Genomic DNA, 15,639 nt, shown 5'->3' on the forward strand with positions numbered 1-15,639 from the left:
TGGCGCCTCTTACATCAGTGAGTTATTTTTATGGAATGGCCGATGTCCGATATTTACCTTTATCGCTAATATCAGCCAATACCATGCCGATAATATCGTGCATCCCTAACTTTTATCATGAATTTAAATGCAATTCTAAAGACAAGTGACAACACTGTCTGTTAAATCCAAGACAGAGGAATTACACTAATAACAATAAAAAGTTAAAATAACACCAGAATAGCATGACTTCATTGTCTCGCGTCCTCCTGTTGCTCGTTTTTACACATATCGCCAGTCACATAAATGATGGTCAGTTCGCCTCACAGAGCAAAATTCACAAGAACTGGTTTCAAGTAAATTTATCAATTTTGCTTGCAACTCTGTTCATAAACATACAGATACAGATAAATTTGTTTTCACCCTTCCATGATATTGCACAAGAATGTGACTGGCCAATCAGGTCCAGTTTTGTCTCTTAAGTCCCAAAAACTTCTCCCGGACAACTACAGTGTTTTTGTCCATGCTTCAGTGTGGGTGTGCATGTGCCTGCCTGTCTGCCTGTTAGCACAATATCATGAACCAGTGGACAAGTTTTAATAAAAGTTGTATAAAGTAAGTAACGGACATACATCTGCTGATGGTGTGAATGGTTGTCTGACTCGTTTGTCTCCATGTGGCCCTGTGATGGACTTGCTACTTGTCCAGGGTGTCCCCTGCCTCTCACACAAAGATAGATTTATAGAATCAGTTAAAAATCGACTCTAGTACCAACCTTGTGCAGGTAGAGAATCCCTTTCTGCCTTTGGTGATGTAACATTGACAGAAGGCGTGTTCCTCACGCTAAATAGGTCTCGCACTGGGCTGCGACTGTTGGCGATCACTTGACAAGTTCAACTTGACTTTATTTTGTGAGAAAAACATCAAATTTTCTCCTGCAGTCTTATTTAATTCTGAGTCTTTACAACCAAGTGACCAGCGAGCCATGTGGCCGCATTTCGAACAGCCAGTTTTTGAAAAGCATGGCCTACTTTTGTGTGCACAGTTTGCAGAATTATATTCTGGGCCACGCACATTATTTCACTGGCTAAGCTTGGTTTGTTTTAATGTATTGGAGTACACTTTTGAAATGAAGATATGCAGATCTGGACGTTTTTTTTTTTTTTTTTTAATCTCGTATTATTTATTTACTTTGGCATGATTTTAGATCTCGACACATTTTCTGTCTGAGAGCATCCAAAAATGCAGAACTCTTAAGATGGGTTAGAAATGCCCACAACAGAATTAAGAAGGGTTGGAAACAGCTGTGATGGCTCACACTATTTTAATTTTTTTTTTTTTATTATTATCACAATTTTTTTTAACACGTTCTATGTTAAAGCAACAAGACTGAGCCTTTGCAACTCAAGCAGGAAAACAGAATTCTCACCAACATCTCAAGACATTTTGAAGACTCCCTAGCCAATGCTGTTCACCAGCCAGTCTCCAACAATCGCAGCCCAGTGAGATTCTACCTTTAACCTCTGAAAACAGAGAGTGGCAATGGCTCAAAATGAACATAAAGCAAAATAAACTTAACTGCTGTTCTTCAATTATTGGGCTCTACTTGGAATAAAACTGCAGACAGCAATAGATAATTTCTCCCTACAGTGCTCCCACATGTTGATTTTGTTGTTTTATTTACAGAGATTATTATCCTCCAGGAGGATTGAGAGGAGAGCACCTCCTGGACATATTTATACGAGGAATAACAGATGATAATGTCCATTTAATGAGCCAATAACCAACCGGTGGTGCAGGGGGACCCAATGCTGGATCACAGATGCATCTGGAGGCTGATGAGATTCACTAAACAATAAGTGAAAATGTTTCTGGTACTGGATTCATTACTCTTCCAATTTCCTAAAAAAAAAAAATTTCCTAACTAATAAATCCTTTATACTTACACTTTTCTTAGACATTTAAAAAAAGGAAAATAACTTGGGTTGATGAAATAAAATTGATCTTTTTTCTCAACTAATAAATCATGTATAATTAAACTTTTCCCAACATTTTTAAAAAAGGAGCATCGCTTGGATTGATGAGATGATTTATCGAAGCACTGGGTTAGACTCCAAATTAAAACATTGACCCACAGTGTTGAAGGTGAATTTTCCTGGCGTAGATTTTCATTTTTTGGCTCCAAAACAAAAAAATAAAAGAATCATCACTTCTCGATATTAAATCTCCCATGTGAAGCGACAGAAAATGCATACCGAAGGGTTCACAGTCCATATTTTGGGATGTAATAATGAGATGGAAGAAAAACGTTGATCCATTTTTTCTACAGAACCACACAAATTAAATTTGGATTTATTTGTTTGTTTGTTTGTTTTTACCATGAAACAAAATTAAAACTGAAACTAAAAGCATCATAAAAACATTTCAAACAACATGTAGTTAACCTGTGGGAGGTAAGGCAGTCAAGCCTTCATTATACAACACTGAACACTACTAGACTTGAGCGTCTCTACACGACTCTCTGGCAGTTGTGCTCACAGTGTTGACTTTTTAAAAAGCACTCTCACAAATCACAACGATGCATTTCAAGTTTCTCTTAGCACGACATAATGCACAGACAGCTGAGCTTGCCAAATGCATTTCCACAGCCCTGCGTTGCACTCGCCGCTGTTGTAGTGAAATTCCATTCGAGTTATCTGTTGGGAGGTGATACTGGCCAACCGGCGCAGCCTGTCTAAGTTGTAATTTTGAGATGTGCGTACAAATACTTCTGCATGCATGTTCAGATTGATTTTCTACAGTTCATGGGAGATGAAAGAGGGTCCTAAGGATGTTGCTGTGGGCTCCAAGCTGACGTGGGAGAGATTGTGGCTTTGAGAGCGAGGCAGTGTGTGATAATGAGAGGGAGGAGCTTTCCCCTGGGCTTGGCCCTCTTCCTGCTCCGAGTTCTGACTTGGCACCGTAGAACCTCCTGGTTCTGCTCCAGCTACAGTTCCAGCTCCTGCTGCACCGCGCTCCTGCTTGTGTTTCTCCCAGGCTGAGCTCAGCTTCACAGCCAACGCCAGCAGGTTTTTCCCCAGAAACACAGTAGACACACGGGAGTCTCTGTACCACAGCATGCCTGTTCCCCTCAGGGCCAGGGTGAAGATGTTAATGGTGACCAAGCTGAGCCAAGGGTACAGAGCCTCCTTACGGGGTCCCCTCTGTCCTGGCAGGCCTGTGGCCCCCAGCTCTGTGAGGGCCACACATGGCAGTAGCAGCAAAAGGGCATAGCAATAGAAGAAGACCAGGCCCTCTGCCCAAATTGGCAGCCTCTGCTCTACAACCCCTCCAGATCCACCATGGGCTTCCCACAGCCCTGCCTGCAGGTCCAGCACATCCAGCAGGTCCACCACGACCCACAGGAGCCGACTCCTCACCTCCTGCTTCCTGCGCTGTGGAGTCATGTGGTCTGCGCCCGTCAAGATGAGAAACAGGGAGGGCAGGCAGATGGACAGCAGCAGCGTCAGGGTCTTCCGTGCCAGCGGGTCAGGCGGCCGGCGCTCCTGCCTGTAGTTGTGGCAGACGAAGAAGAGCTTCAGTTGGAGGAGCGACAGGAACAAGAACCAGAGGGCGTTGGCGAACCCGCGGCGTGGCGACTGCGCCTCAGAAACCACGCCGGCTGAGACAAAGCGCAGGGCGAGCAGGAAGCAGACATCACCTAGCAACACTGCCACGTACTGCCACACGCTAGGTCCCGAAAGGCCGCGAGCTCCCAGCATGCTCTGCTCCAGCAGGTAGAGGTCCACCACTGCCATCGTGCTCACTGTGACCAGGGTTGATACGCACACCTGGGGCGTGGGCACCATGCCTGGAGAACACACACAGATCCACACCATTTCTGCATTTGTCCAGCAATAAACATTAAAACAATAAAACGCCTGTTTTTCCAAACCAGCTGTGGAATACTTTGATGCTTGTTGCTATGGTTAAAGACACTGGCTGCAGAGGAGTCAGAGAGTGCTCTTCATCTTTGGCCAGAGCTGCACACTCTGGTCGCTCAAGCTGGGAAGCCTATTAAATTGTTTGTTTTATTTACCTCTCCAGTGCTCTTCGAATTAAACAGTTTTCATTTTCCATACAAGTAAACATAGCTCCTTTGTGATTCTCATCTTTCCCACAAGTTTTCTGTTGCTACTACTCTTCTTGTTTCTGTTCTTTTTCCTATACTCGGCTTATTCATTATTAATTAATTGCATTCAGGCGCAGCTAGGTACTCTGTCAAAGCATTTTCTTTGCCTCTATAGTCTGCCATGTTTATTCTCGTACTGTGCTGCAGCCTTTAATTATCCCAAATCCCATCTCTTTTTAGATGAATATTGATAACTTGCTATTTGTTTAGAGATGCGCTCGTCTCATTGCTGTCGTGTGCTCAGAGTGTGTCAGGGGCGGCTGCATGAACACAATGCTAATGTCACTGAATGTGATCTTATTTTGTTATGGCTCATATTGTATATCAGCCATGGACGACGTAAAAAACAGCATCGATCCCATAGTGAGAAAGGATCATTGACTTTTTACAGTGGGATCGAACCCGCATCTCTTTATCATGTTTAGCTGAAAAGCACGGCGCACACAGGCCACTTCACTGTCTGTTTTCTGCTTGCAGCCACTCGACGGTGTCAACCCCTCTCAGCCGGATCGATCACATTGTAATATAAAATCATTACTGGTTTTAGATGTGTCCTGATGGCAACAGTTGAGCGTGATCGAGCTAGAGACTGTCAGCACGGCTGCTGCCTCTGAGAAGAGTCTGTCAGTGAAAAATGTGTATTGATATCTCGGTGAAGGAAGACATAGCGCCCCTCTGACTGTAAGGAGCTCTGCCACCTCCTCTGTCCTGTCTGTCTCATTAAAGAAGACAAAAGTACTCCCCGCTGGGTCAAACCAAAAATAAGAAAAAGATCTGAGTTGTGCAGAAGAAAAGGGCTGTAAGTGAATGAGTAATTGGCCTTGTGGGGTCACTATATAGCTAAAAAAGTCTTATATAATAAAGTCTTACTGCAAGGCTGTGGTGGTTATCGCTCGCCACCAAAAACAAATGTCTTTGCCTTTGTTATTAGCATTAGCAAAATGTCCCATGAACCATTGGACAGATTCTAATTAAACTCACAGAAAATAATCGTTGGATGAACATCTACAACTGATTAGCTTCGAACTCGACCTGATTCAAGATGGCCACTGCAGCTAACTGACCTTAGAAAACACAAAATTGGTTATTTGTCAAATTTACAAATATTTCGCTAAATTTCTGCGTGGTGGAAGCTCACTGTCATTTCCAACACATACTGCAAGCAACAAACATTGACTGTTGGCATCAACCCTGTTAGAAAAATATCTTAAGAAGTACTGGATCGATTTTAATGAAATTCTCAATGTAATCACTGTATGAACAGCTACAACTGATTAACTTATAGAGCAATCCAAATTCAACATGGCAGCTACAGTTTATCAATGTTAGCCATAGGAAAAATGACTATAACTCTGGCTGTATAATAGTAATAATGTTATGTGTTGTCATCATTGAAGGTTCCAATGGCGAAATTGGCTCTCTGTATTTGACACATCCACCCCTTAGGTGGAGCAGTGGGCAGCTATTGAAAGCACCCAGGGAGCAATTGGGGATAGGGTGTCCTGCTCAGAGACACCATGAGATGTGCAATGACTGGGGATCTAACCTGGAACTCTTGGGTTCCGAGTCGGATGCCCCGCCTCTACCCCATCTCGGCCCCATGTTAGTAGCTGAGAGTTATCCTCAACAGTCTCTGAGAGCTTAACAGATCTTGCACGATCTTAAAATACTGCATGAGTTTTGGACCAAAGCAGCTATAACTCAATCCCTTCCTGACACAAAATGACTTTAGTTTAAAACATTGGCATGGAAGGCAGCAGGCGGAGGACGGCTAGGCTTTTAATTATTAATAAACTCAGAGAAGACTTAAATGTGGACAGAAAAGGACTTGTCTTGAGACGTGCATTTTCATAAGCAATTATGACCGAACAAATCAAAATGAAGTAAAGTTTTGTTTGAATACTGATGAATGAAAGAATTAAAGAACGATCTGAACTGATTAGTCTCGCTCAAAGGCGTGGTGGGAGGACAGGCGTGGATGATGCCGGGATTGGAAATATCTCATTGTCTACGAAGCCTTTTGTCTCACAGAAACCTGATTATCATTCCCCAAAACCTGAATGAATTTCAGCGAGCCGCAGATCGAGGATGGAAGGAGGGAGGGGATGATGGAATTTAAATGTGTCCTCTGTTTCTTTGGGGAACAATCTCAGCCTGCAGGGGTGAAGAAGTTTGCAACCTGCTGCTGCAGCTGCCCCTCTTTTCTCTCTCTGAGATCGAGCCTCCTATAGGTTATTCCACCTGCGCCTTGAATCTCACCCTGGAAATCTCCCTGTCCAGCCCGTGTTTGTGTTTTGACTTCCTGTCAGCGCCGTGTAATTTATTCTGTTCGGAGTGAGAGACGGGGATGTCAGCCCGCGTGTCCGCTCGGCTCATCAATAATGACCGAATTTATCATTCTGCTGTCTGCGAAGTGACACTGCTGGTGACAAGGTGAGGCAACCTATTTCACAGTAACCATGAGTAATAGCATATAATAGTGAGCAGGTGAAAGATTTGTGCAAATTCTGTTTGGCTCTAACAAAATCCTCACCCTCAGTTTTATCGTGACTCACAGGGCACACAGCATGCACCGTTGTCCAAGTAATCATCCAAAAAGCACTTTAATCCCTGCACCCCACCCCCAAACACACCCTGACAGATTAAATCCAAGCATGGGATTTTCCACTTCTATTTGTTTTATTATTAAACACCAAGCATTCTTTCAAGGAATGCTTATCGCCCACCACCTTTCACGCAGTTTTAAACTAAGATCTTGGGTTGAAAAGTGGCAGAATTGTTGCCATTTTGTTAAAGTCTTGAAAATTACTTTACACACAATCTCGTGATATCTTGCATGATAGCTGTTGAAGTTTGTGTTTTAAAGAACTGTCATGTTTTACCAAGGCAGATATTGGCTAAATATACAAAAAAATAAATAAATCTACAGAGTTATAACCATAAGGTTAAACAGCTGCAGTGTGTTTTGGGTTGACCCGAAACTTAACCAGTTGGAGATGTACAGCCACCGTCTGAGACTTTGATTGATTAAAATCTGTCCAGTACCTTATGAGATACTATGATACCAAACCAGCAGGATTGGTTCCAATAGCTAACACCAAGGTTTTAAGCAAACATGTCTTGCCGTAGCATGTGTTGTGGGCGATGGTCAGCTACAACCACACCATCCATCCATCCATTATCTTCTACCCGCTTCTTCCATTTTGGGTCAAGGGAGTCGCTGGTTCCCATGTCCAGCAATCACTGTGAGAGGGGCGGGGTACACCCTGGATGGGTCGCAAGTCCATCACAGGGCCACATAGAGACATACGAGACAAACAACCATTCACTCTCTCACTCACACCTAGAGACAATTTAGAGTTACCAATCAGCCTAACATGCATGTTTTTGGACTGTGGGAGGAAACCGGAGCACCCGGAGAAAACACACGCATTCACGGAGAGAACATGCAAACTCCACCCAGAAAGACCCCTGGACCGGGATTTGAACCAAGGACCTGCTCGCTGAGAGGCAGCAGCTCTACCAGTTGCGCCACCATGCTGCCCACAACCACACCATATTTTAGCTAAATATTTAAAAAACTGGTTTGGTTGTAGCCCTTTTTGCGTTTTCCAAATTCATTTCACTGTGGCAGTCATCTTAAATTTGGTTGCATCTATAAATTAATTAGCTGTTTACCTAATTATTACCTGTTGAAAGTTTCAATAAAATCTGTCCACTTGTTCATGAACTATTTTGCTAAAAGACTTTGTTTCAATAGTTTGTTGTAGAGCAATGAAGGGTGCTTATGGGACAGATCTGGTTGGCAGGCTGCAGACTGACGAAGTCCTCCGGATGGGGGATGAAGCATTTCTCACTTAAAGAAACTGGTCCAGATGACATGATAACCTCTTTTGTAGTTTGTTGTAGGGTTTTAAATGCAGAGATTGTACAATCAGGTATGCCAGAGTAGAATATGGAGATCACTCTCAGCTACTACCACACAAAACTTTAGCTCAATTTCTGTCACTGGCTGAGTTATAGCCATTTTTGAGTTTGCTAAGATCGCTTGGTTTTGGTGGCCCTCTTCAATTGGGTTGACTCCAAAAGTTAATAATTTATGGATGCCTACCCAATTATTACTCTGACAGTTTCATTAAAATCCCTTTACTGGTTTGTGAGATATTTTGCTAACAGACAAACGATAACGGACAAAAACATTATTGCTCTGCCTTTGGCGAAAGACAAATATTGAGGTGATTCCCTCCTGGACAGATGTAGAGCCAAGCTTTATCACAGACAACATTCATCCTTGAGTTCTGAATTGCTTCTCAGACCAAAATCCTTCACAACCACAGGTGGGGCGGTGGAGAGTCACCTGAGCCATTACTTGCCAAAATATTAATTTAATAGAGTCCCTGATTATGTCGAGTCAGATCCACATCTGTTGCGGTCCTGCTTTTTGTACGTTCCATATCGCTCCTCATTAACTGTCCTGCATCCTTTACTTTAAACCACCTAATGAACCGCCTCCCTGCAACACCTGTTTCGTAACTGCCCCATTAGCTGCAGGTATTCTGGATTTATCCCTGCACTGGATGGTAGTAATAAAAGAAACATTAAAGCTTTTAGTTACCCAAACCATTCGTGTTGCGCTCCGGCTCAATCGTCCTGCTGCTCTGATTTACAGCAAAGAAAAAGACGAGCGGTCTGTGACCAATAAAGTCCTTGTTAATGTGGATGATGAGGTGCGATAAAAGTGTCACTGTCCGGGTGTTGGAGCACACTCAGGCTCCAGGAGAACAAGTCATCGTTTCTAGTTCCAAATAAAAAATAAAAATAAAAGAGACTTGGGTAAAAATAAAAGATTTCCTCCTCTGCGCCGATCTAATGTGGCAGCTGTCCCCGTCCCTTCCTTTGCCTTTTTTTTTTTTTTTAACCTCTGTGGTGTTTTCAGAAGCTCCGGATCTGGATCTGTCGCCTCCCGCAACGTCGGGGTCTGTTGTTAATCTTTTGACACAGCAGCAGCAGGGGAAGGAGGAGGAGGAGAGTCATCCCCCGGCTGTGCACGGCAGCCGCGGACGCACTCAGAAGCAGAGCATCGTTCGGAGCAGAAACCGCAGAGAGCAGCCCCGGGAAGATGCTCCAAGAGCGGAGGAGGAGGGGAAGAAAGGAGAGGCAGAGATCCGCCGAGCAGCGCGAACTCCCTCACGCTTCCCGAGTTTTGGTGTTCATTTGTAAGCAGGCTACGTGCAGGAGGCTCAAACCTCCCACCCTCTTCAGTTCCTCCTCCTGTTTCCTCCTCCAGCAGCCTGTGTGGATGTCAGAGCTCTCTCTTACAGTATTTATTCTAAGGCGACGGTGACACTCAACTGCTTTGTATCGGAGCAGCACACCTTATTTACCCCCTCCCTGCTGGAAACTGGAGCAGAGGAAGTGGAGCGAAAGATGTTTGTAGCCTTAAGACACATTTAGAGCTCAGAAGGCAGATGTTACAACTTTAATTAGCCCTCTTTCTGTCTACTTACTGCCTTAGTCACACAAGGAAAGCATTCTTCTGTTGTAGATTAACTTAATAAATGCATGCACAGACAGAGGGGCGGGGAAGTTTCAGACTTGTGTAAAGGTTTTTTTTAAAAGGGCTGGCTCGCTTGTGTTGGAGCCCATGAAAGGCAGTTGATGTTTTTGCCCATGTCAGTGTGTCTGTTAGCAAAATATCTCACGAATCCCTACATGAGTGTTATTGGAACTTCAAGAAAAAAGTCATTAGGTGTGCATCTGCAGCCCAATTCAAGATGGCCACTAGAGTCACCTGAGCATACAAAACAATAAATGGCTATAATTCAGTCCGTTATTCTTTGTGCAAAAGCTTTGCTTAAAACTTCAGCAATGACTGCTGAAGTCTGTTTGTCTGTTAGCAAAGTGTCTCAAAAAACGCTGTTTCATTTTCATGAAACTCTCAGAAAAGATTCACTAGATGCACATCTACAAGTTACATTTTGAGTCTGTTCATTTCAAGATGACCAGCACACATTAGCGGCTGTGGCTGTATGGTTAGAGCAGTCGTCTGCCAATGCAAGAGTTGGGGGTTCGACTCCACCAGCAGTCACATGCCGAAGTTTCCTTGGATAAGACAGAGAGCACGTAATTGCCTCTGATGTGTATCCCATCGGTGTATGAATGTGATAAAGCACTGATTAGTCTCTTTAGAATGATTTGTTCAATTCGCTTTGTAGAGATCTAGTAGAGTGCTGGACACAGATTGTAGAGTAAAGCGCTTTGAGTATCTCGATAAGATAGAAAGGTGCTATATAAGTACAGTCCTTTTACATTTACAAACGTGTATAATTCAGCCCATTTGACAGATATTGAGCTAATATTTGATGTGGTAGTAGCTGGGAGTGATCTCCAACACATACTTTGAACATGACATCTTGCGATGTTGTATGGGATGGCACATTTTCAAGATTTGACCGAAACGACTAACATTTCTCAGCGTTGGAGGGTTCTTAGTTTAAAACTTGGGCATGCAAAGCAGCGGGCGATATGCTTTCCTTCAAGGAATGCTGGGACTTTATTTTTTTTGTTCAAGAATTCAATTTCAGTTTCTTTGTTGGCCGCATATGAATTCTTTTCTCAAATTTCACAGTGTTACTGTGCCTTCAAGGTCCGGCTTGTTTTTTTTTTTAGCCTTGGCTGAAGTCCTCAGCTCCCTTCTATTCTGTGGCTCCTGGGTTCGTTGTGGAGTGAGAGGTTTAATCAGACTGGTGAGAAATGCGATGGAGAGTCATCTTTCTTGTCAGATTCAGCTCTGCGCTCCGCTGGCTTCTAAGAGAGGAGAGATTTTCCATTTTCCTCACTTCAGTGTTTTTTTCCCCCAGTATATGTGTGTGTGCTCTTCATCCTCTTCCACTTTTCTGTCACACATCTGCTCATGCTTATCTCATACTCCTCTCCATCCTCTCTGCTTTTCGTCTCCTGCTCCCACCGGGTGTGGTTGAAGGTCACTTGCACGCTGGCTCACTTTCACAGAGGATGGAGAGAGAAAGAGTGAGCAGGGAGGCAGGCTGTCCACAGTACTGTGCACTCATCACTTTTTGCCTCAGACATGATCGGCAAAGTTTAAAAGGACGCGCAGGGTTATCCTAGAATGCTAACGGCATCAACGGCGAGTCACGCTCCTCATCAGACCTGAGGCGAACCTCTGCAAACACGCAGGAGTCGTCATCTTCTTATTCTGTGTCATATCACAGTGTGAGGAACAAATCACACCAGTGCAAGAAATATTATGCTGTTACACCACAGATTCATCTTTTCTTGTCAAAATCTGGCATTAATATCTTCCATAATTCAGCCCGACTGCCCACAGTTCTGCAGGTAGCAGATAATGAACCCTGGAGCTGCTAGATTCCAGCAGAGATGAAGAGTGGACTACAGATGTTTCAGAAGCTCACTTCTCTTTATGAATTCGTTAAACCAGATAACAGACACTTTTTGTCATCAGAAACTTTTTTCTAATTCATTAATTTTTAGGGGAGAACTATCTTGATACATGCCTTGATGGCAAAATACTAATAACTCCCCTCCACCATTAAAGGCAGGTGATCATGGCATTGCCTATTTACTGGGTGTTTGTTTCTGTCTGCTAGCAAAATATCTCATCAACCAGTTGATGGATTCTAACAAAACTCTCAGAAAGCAATTATCAGCTCTACATCAACAGCTGATTAGCCTCAGGAGTTAACCCAATTCAAGGTGGGCACCATGGCTAATCAATGTTAGCAAATTCAACCATAGCTATAACTATGATATTAAGCTAAAATTTGGTCTGTTAGTAGCTGAGAGTCTTCACATACTCCGGTCACTTGCAGGTCACATATTTGGAGTGGTTCTGGTGCAGTGGTAGGGCAGCCAACTCGGGATCAGAAAGTCGCAAGTATTATTCCCTGCCGTGCCATTGGGCAAAATGCCTATTCCCTACCTGCGGCTGTGGCTGAGTGGTTAGAGCAGTCGTCTGCCAATGCAAGAGTTGTGGGTTCGAATCCACCAGCAGTCACATGCTGAAGTGTCCCTGAGCAAGACACTGAACCCATCATAGCCTCTGATGTGTGTCCCATCGGTGTATGAATGTGATCTAAAGCACTGATTAGTCTCATTAGAATGATTTGTTCAATTAGCTTTGTAGAGCTCTAGTAGAGTGCTGTATGAATGGGTAAATGAGGACACAGAATGTAGTGTAAAGCACTTTGAGTATCTTGAAATAAGATAGAAAGGCGCTATATAAGTACACTCCATTTACCATTTACCTGCTCCCCAGGCATTTGCATAGCTGCATGCTGCTCCACTTGCATGCATCTCCTGTTCATGTGCGTCTCCTGCTCCTGTTCATCTCCTGATCAATTGCAGAGCACAAATTTTGCCATTGTATGGGGAAAAAAACAATGATGGCAGCACATGGTACTTTCACTTTCTTGTCACTTTCATCTTTGTTTAACATGCAAGGCAAAATGCATTCCTTCAAGGAATGCTGGTTTAATTATTTAATGAACTTCAAATATACGTGTGGAGTCCGTGGGCAACACATTTTTCATCGTGAACAATTGTTTTCTGGTGATCAGCACTTCACCTTTGTAATGTTTTCTATAATTTTTACTCCGATCATAGTAAAAACAAGAATCCATCTTTTATGTCAAAAATGTTTAAGTCAAACTGGAAAACCATTGTTATGGTTGTTGCGGGTTGTAAGTAATGAGCAAATTTCATGAGATTAGTGTTTGTTGGTGTGAAGGCCAGCCTTTGATGGACTTCACACCATACAAACAAAGACTAAAATATAACATACTGTACCACTCTTTCTCAGTACATTTGTGATAACTAATACACCACCATCATAACATCTGAGGATCAGTTTAAGCTCGAAAGCATGCAGACAGTTGTTTCAGTAAAAGGACAGTCTGACCTGAACTCAGCTGTTGCAGACAAGTCATTAGATCCTATTTTCCTTAACTTTTATCTTTGCTACCATCTGCTATTGCCCGGCTACAGTTTAACTTATTTAAAATGAGAATACAGAGTGAGGTGTCTTGACCTGAAATGTCCCTTACAAAAGGTCAGCTTCTTTGTTGACCAAAAAAAAAAAACAAGAAACAAGAAAAGAACAATCCTATTGCAGTCCATTTATTCCTATTATAGCAGGAAACATTCACAGACGGTACATCATGAAATGCTAGTTAGTAAAGGGTATTTATGAAAGACAGTAGATTGCATCAAACTTTAACTTTGTTGCAATCCATCGTGAGCAGCATGCTGGTGACAGTGAAAAGGAACAACTCCCTTTTAACAGGAAGAAACCTCCAGCAGATCCAGATTCAATATGGTATCCATCTGCCTGGACCTGCAGGGATCTGAAAGGACAGGAAAGAGACAAAAACAGAAGGACTGGTTAAGGTTTAGTTTCTAAAGAAAGAATCACAAAGAGAAAAACAGCAGACAGCAATAATTAACGTAAAGCATAGAGAGAGTAGAAACAAGAGCAGAGGGAGGAAATGCGTTCATTTTGTCCTCCAGCTGTATAAGCCTTTATCAGTTAAACTATGGGATAGCTCAGGAAATCCAAGCCAACGCTAGCTATAGGATTTAACAAAGACGAGTCAAAAGTAGAGTTTCAGTCTCATGTATAAAAACTAGAAGATGGTTCCACAAGAGAGGTGGTGATCACCGAAAGCTCTGCATCCTATTCTACTTTTAAAAGCTTTAGGAATCACAAGTAAGCCTGAGGCTCAGTTTACTCAACGCTGTTTTTAAGTGGAAAATCAGAACAATTATGTTGCATTTGGGCCGTTTTTCTATACAACATCTGCAAAAAGATGCATCATTGGAGAGAAGCATTTATTTTGTTTGCAATTTTAAATGTGTTCTGATGTTTGAGCCTGAAGGGTCTGCTCACGTGCGTGTTGTTGAAATACAAAAACCACAGCGCCTGCTAGTGACCTGACTTGGAAACTGAGCAACAATTGCAATCACAGCATTACCGTATGTGAAATGGTTTTTATAGTCAACATAAAAAAGCTTTAATGTTTGCATTAGAATGCTCACATGTAAACTGGACCTGAGAGATAAATGGTCTGTAAGAAAAATATGGATCAAAAAGATCTTTATTATAATATAAAGCTTGGTTGTGGAACGTTTTGTATGCTAGAAAATCATTCTGATTTTTAACAATCAGTCACTTGAAGTAGTTTGTCTAGTTGTAAGTAACTGCACATGGAACCACACAACTTTATTATTTAGATATTTCTTCAGCAGGGGGTCTAAAACCTCTAAAAATCATATTAATTTAGGATTTTACACATTAGAAACCAAAAACCAACACACATACTCAAGGTTTTTTTTTTGTCTACGTTTTTCTAAATCATAGCAGTGTGTTTAATCTCCCTCTGCTGATACCAGTTCATCACACTTACCATTAACACCCCTGCAGACTTCTATAAAAAATAACTACCCAATTCCTTGTAGACTACAGTTTCTGATAAGCATGAATTTTCCAAGATCAAAGTTGTGTTATTTTCCACTGGAGTGAGCGTGAGCTGCCAGCCGTCACACAAACTGGTTAAATGTTGAGTTTCTTTTCATCTTCAGATTTGTGCTCATGTCGTTTCAGAGCCTCCATGTGAGACGACTTGGCATCGTTTTGTTTTTAAACCATATTTCAGGGATTTGCTCAGTGTTGCAGCTGAGAGCATCACGGTCTCAGAGATAACACCAGTGTTATATCGTTCCGCCACTTTCTGTTTGGAGCTGTTAAATACTCAGGACTGAATGCCACGTCTACCGTACCTGTTTCAATTCAAAATCCAGATGTTTTGTTGAAGTGTGACTGTAGCCCATCACTTGACTTCTTCTGTCTAGCCTAATTTGTTTTATGTCGTGTCCAGCGTGGAGCTACGGCAGCCTGCAGTTCAGGCTTCTGTTTCTGCTACAGCCTCCACATGTGATTAATCATGTGAAGTGGCAAAAAACACAACACTGTCAGGTCTGTGAGGAAAACCTAATGGAGTTGAAAATGGGATATTTTGTCATGATGCAATCCATTTAGTGTGTCGTTGCCTGCCTGCATTCACCCAGCCCGCAAAAGGCAAATTCTTAGTTTTGTTTGAGGCACAAAAAAAGAGAGAAAAATGAGGTTGGGACTATTTTGAGCAAATATTCAAACAATAGAAGCTCCATTGAGAGGTTTTACCTTGTTTCTGTTACAAATACAAATCCCTGAATTTGGTTTGCTCCATCAAGTCTGCACTCGCTCCGGTTTGAGCAGCTCTTTCATTCAGGCCTCAGCGCAGCTCTCTAAAGCTGGGAAGGGGTGAAAGTCGCTTTTATTTTCCACGTTTAAGGCTAATCCACTCATTCCACTGCGGAAAATCAAGTAAAATGCATGTCCAGCATGAGCTCCCATTTATTTCGAGCTATTTGCAGTCTGTAGTTCTGCCTCCTGAACTGACCTGCTGTTCAGC

At 42.6% G+C, this 15,639-nt stretch overlaps 2 protein-coding genes across 2 annotated transcripts in view; one reads left to right on the forward strand and one right to left on the reverse strand.

Annotated features, from left to right (window-relative positions):
- Window positions 1–15,639, forward strand: part of mrpl11 (mitochondrial ribosomal protein L11) — a 72,139-nt gene that overhangs the window by 40,396 nt on the left and 16,104 nt on the right. The window lies entirely within an intron of this gene.
- On the reverse strand, window positions 2,612–9,280 carry tmem265 (transmembrane protein 265). The gene is made up of 2 exons (XM_037675235.1): window positions 8,766–9,280; window positions 2,612–3,829 (listed from the first exon to the last, which is right to left on the reverse strand). Exon 2 carries the CDS (start codon window positions 3,825–3,827, stop codon window positions 2,775–2,777), a length of 1,053 nt encoding a protein of 350 aa, XP_037531163.1. The 5' UTR covers window positions 3,828–3,829; window positions 8,766–9,280; the 3' UTR covers window positions 2,612–2,774.

The sequence above is a fragment of the Nematolebias whitei genome, chromosome 4 (genome assembly GCF_014905685.2).
Source record: "Nematolebias whitei isolate Nwh7 chromosome 4, NemWhi1, whole genome shotgun sequence".
In the NCBI taxonomy this organism is placed as follows: Eukaryota; Metazoa; Chordata; class Actinopteri; order Cyprinodontiformes; family Rivulidae; genus Nematolebias; species Nematolebias whitei.

Bases quoted from the DNA above. Each gene is read 5' to 3' on its own strand.
- tmem265 (XM_037675235.1), bottom strand. From the start codon at position 3,827: ATGGTGCCCACGCCCCAGGTGTGCGTATCAACCCTGGTCACAGTGAGC.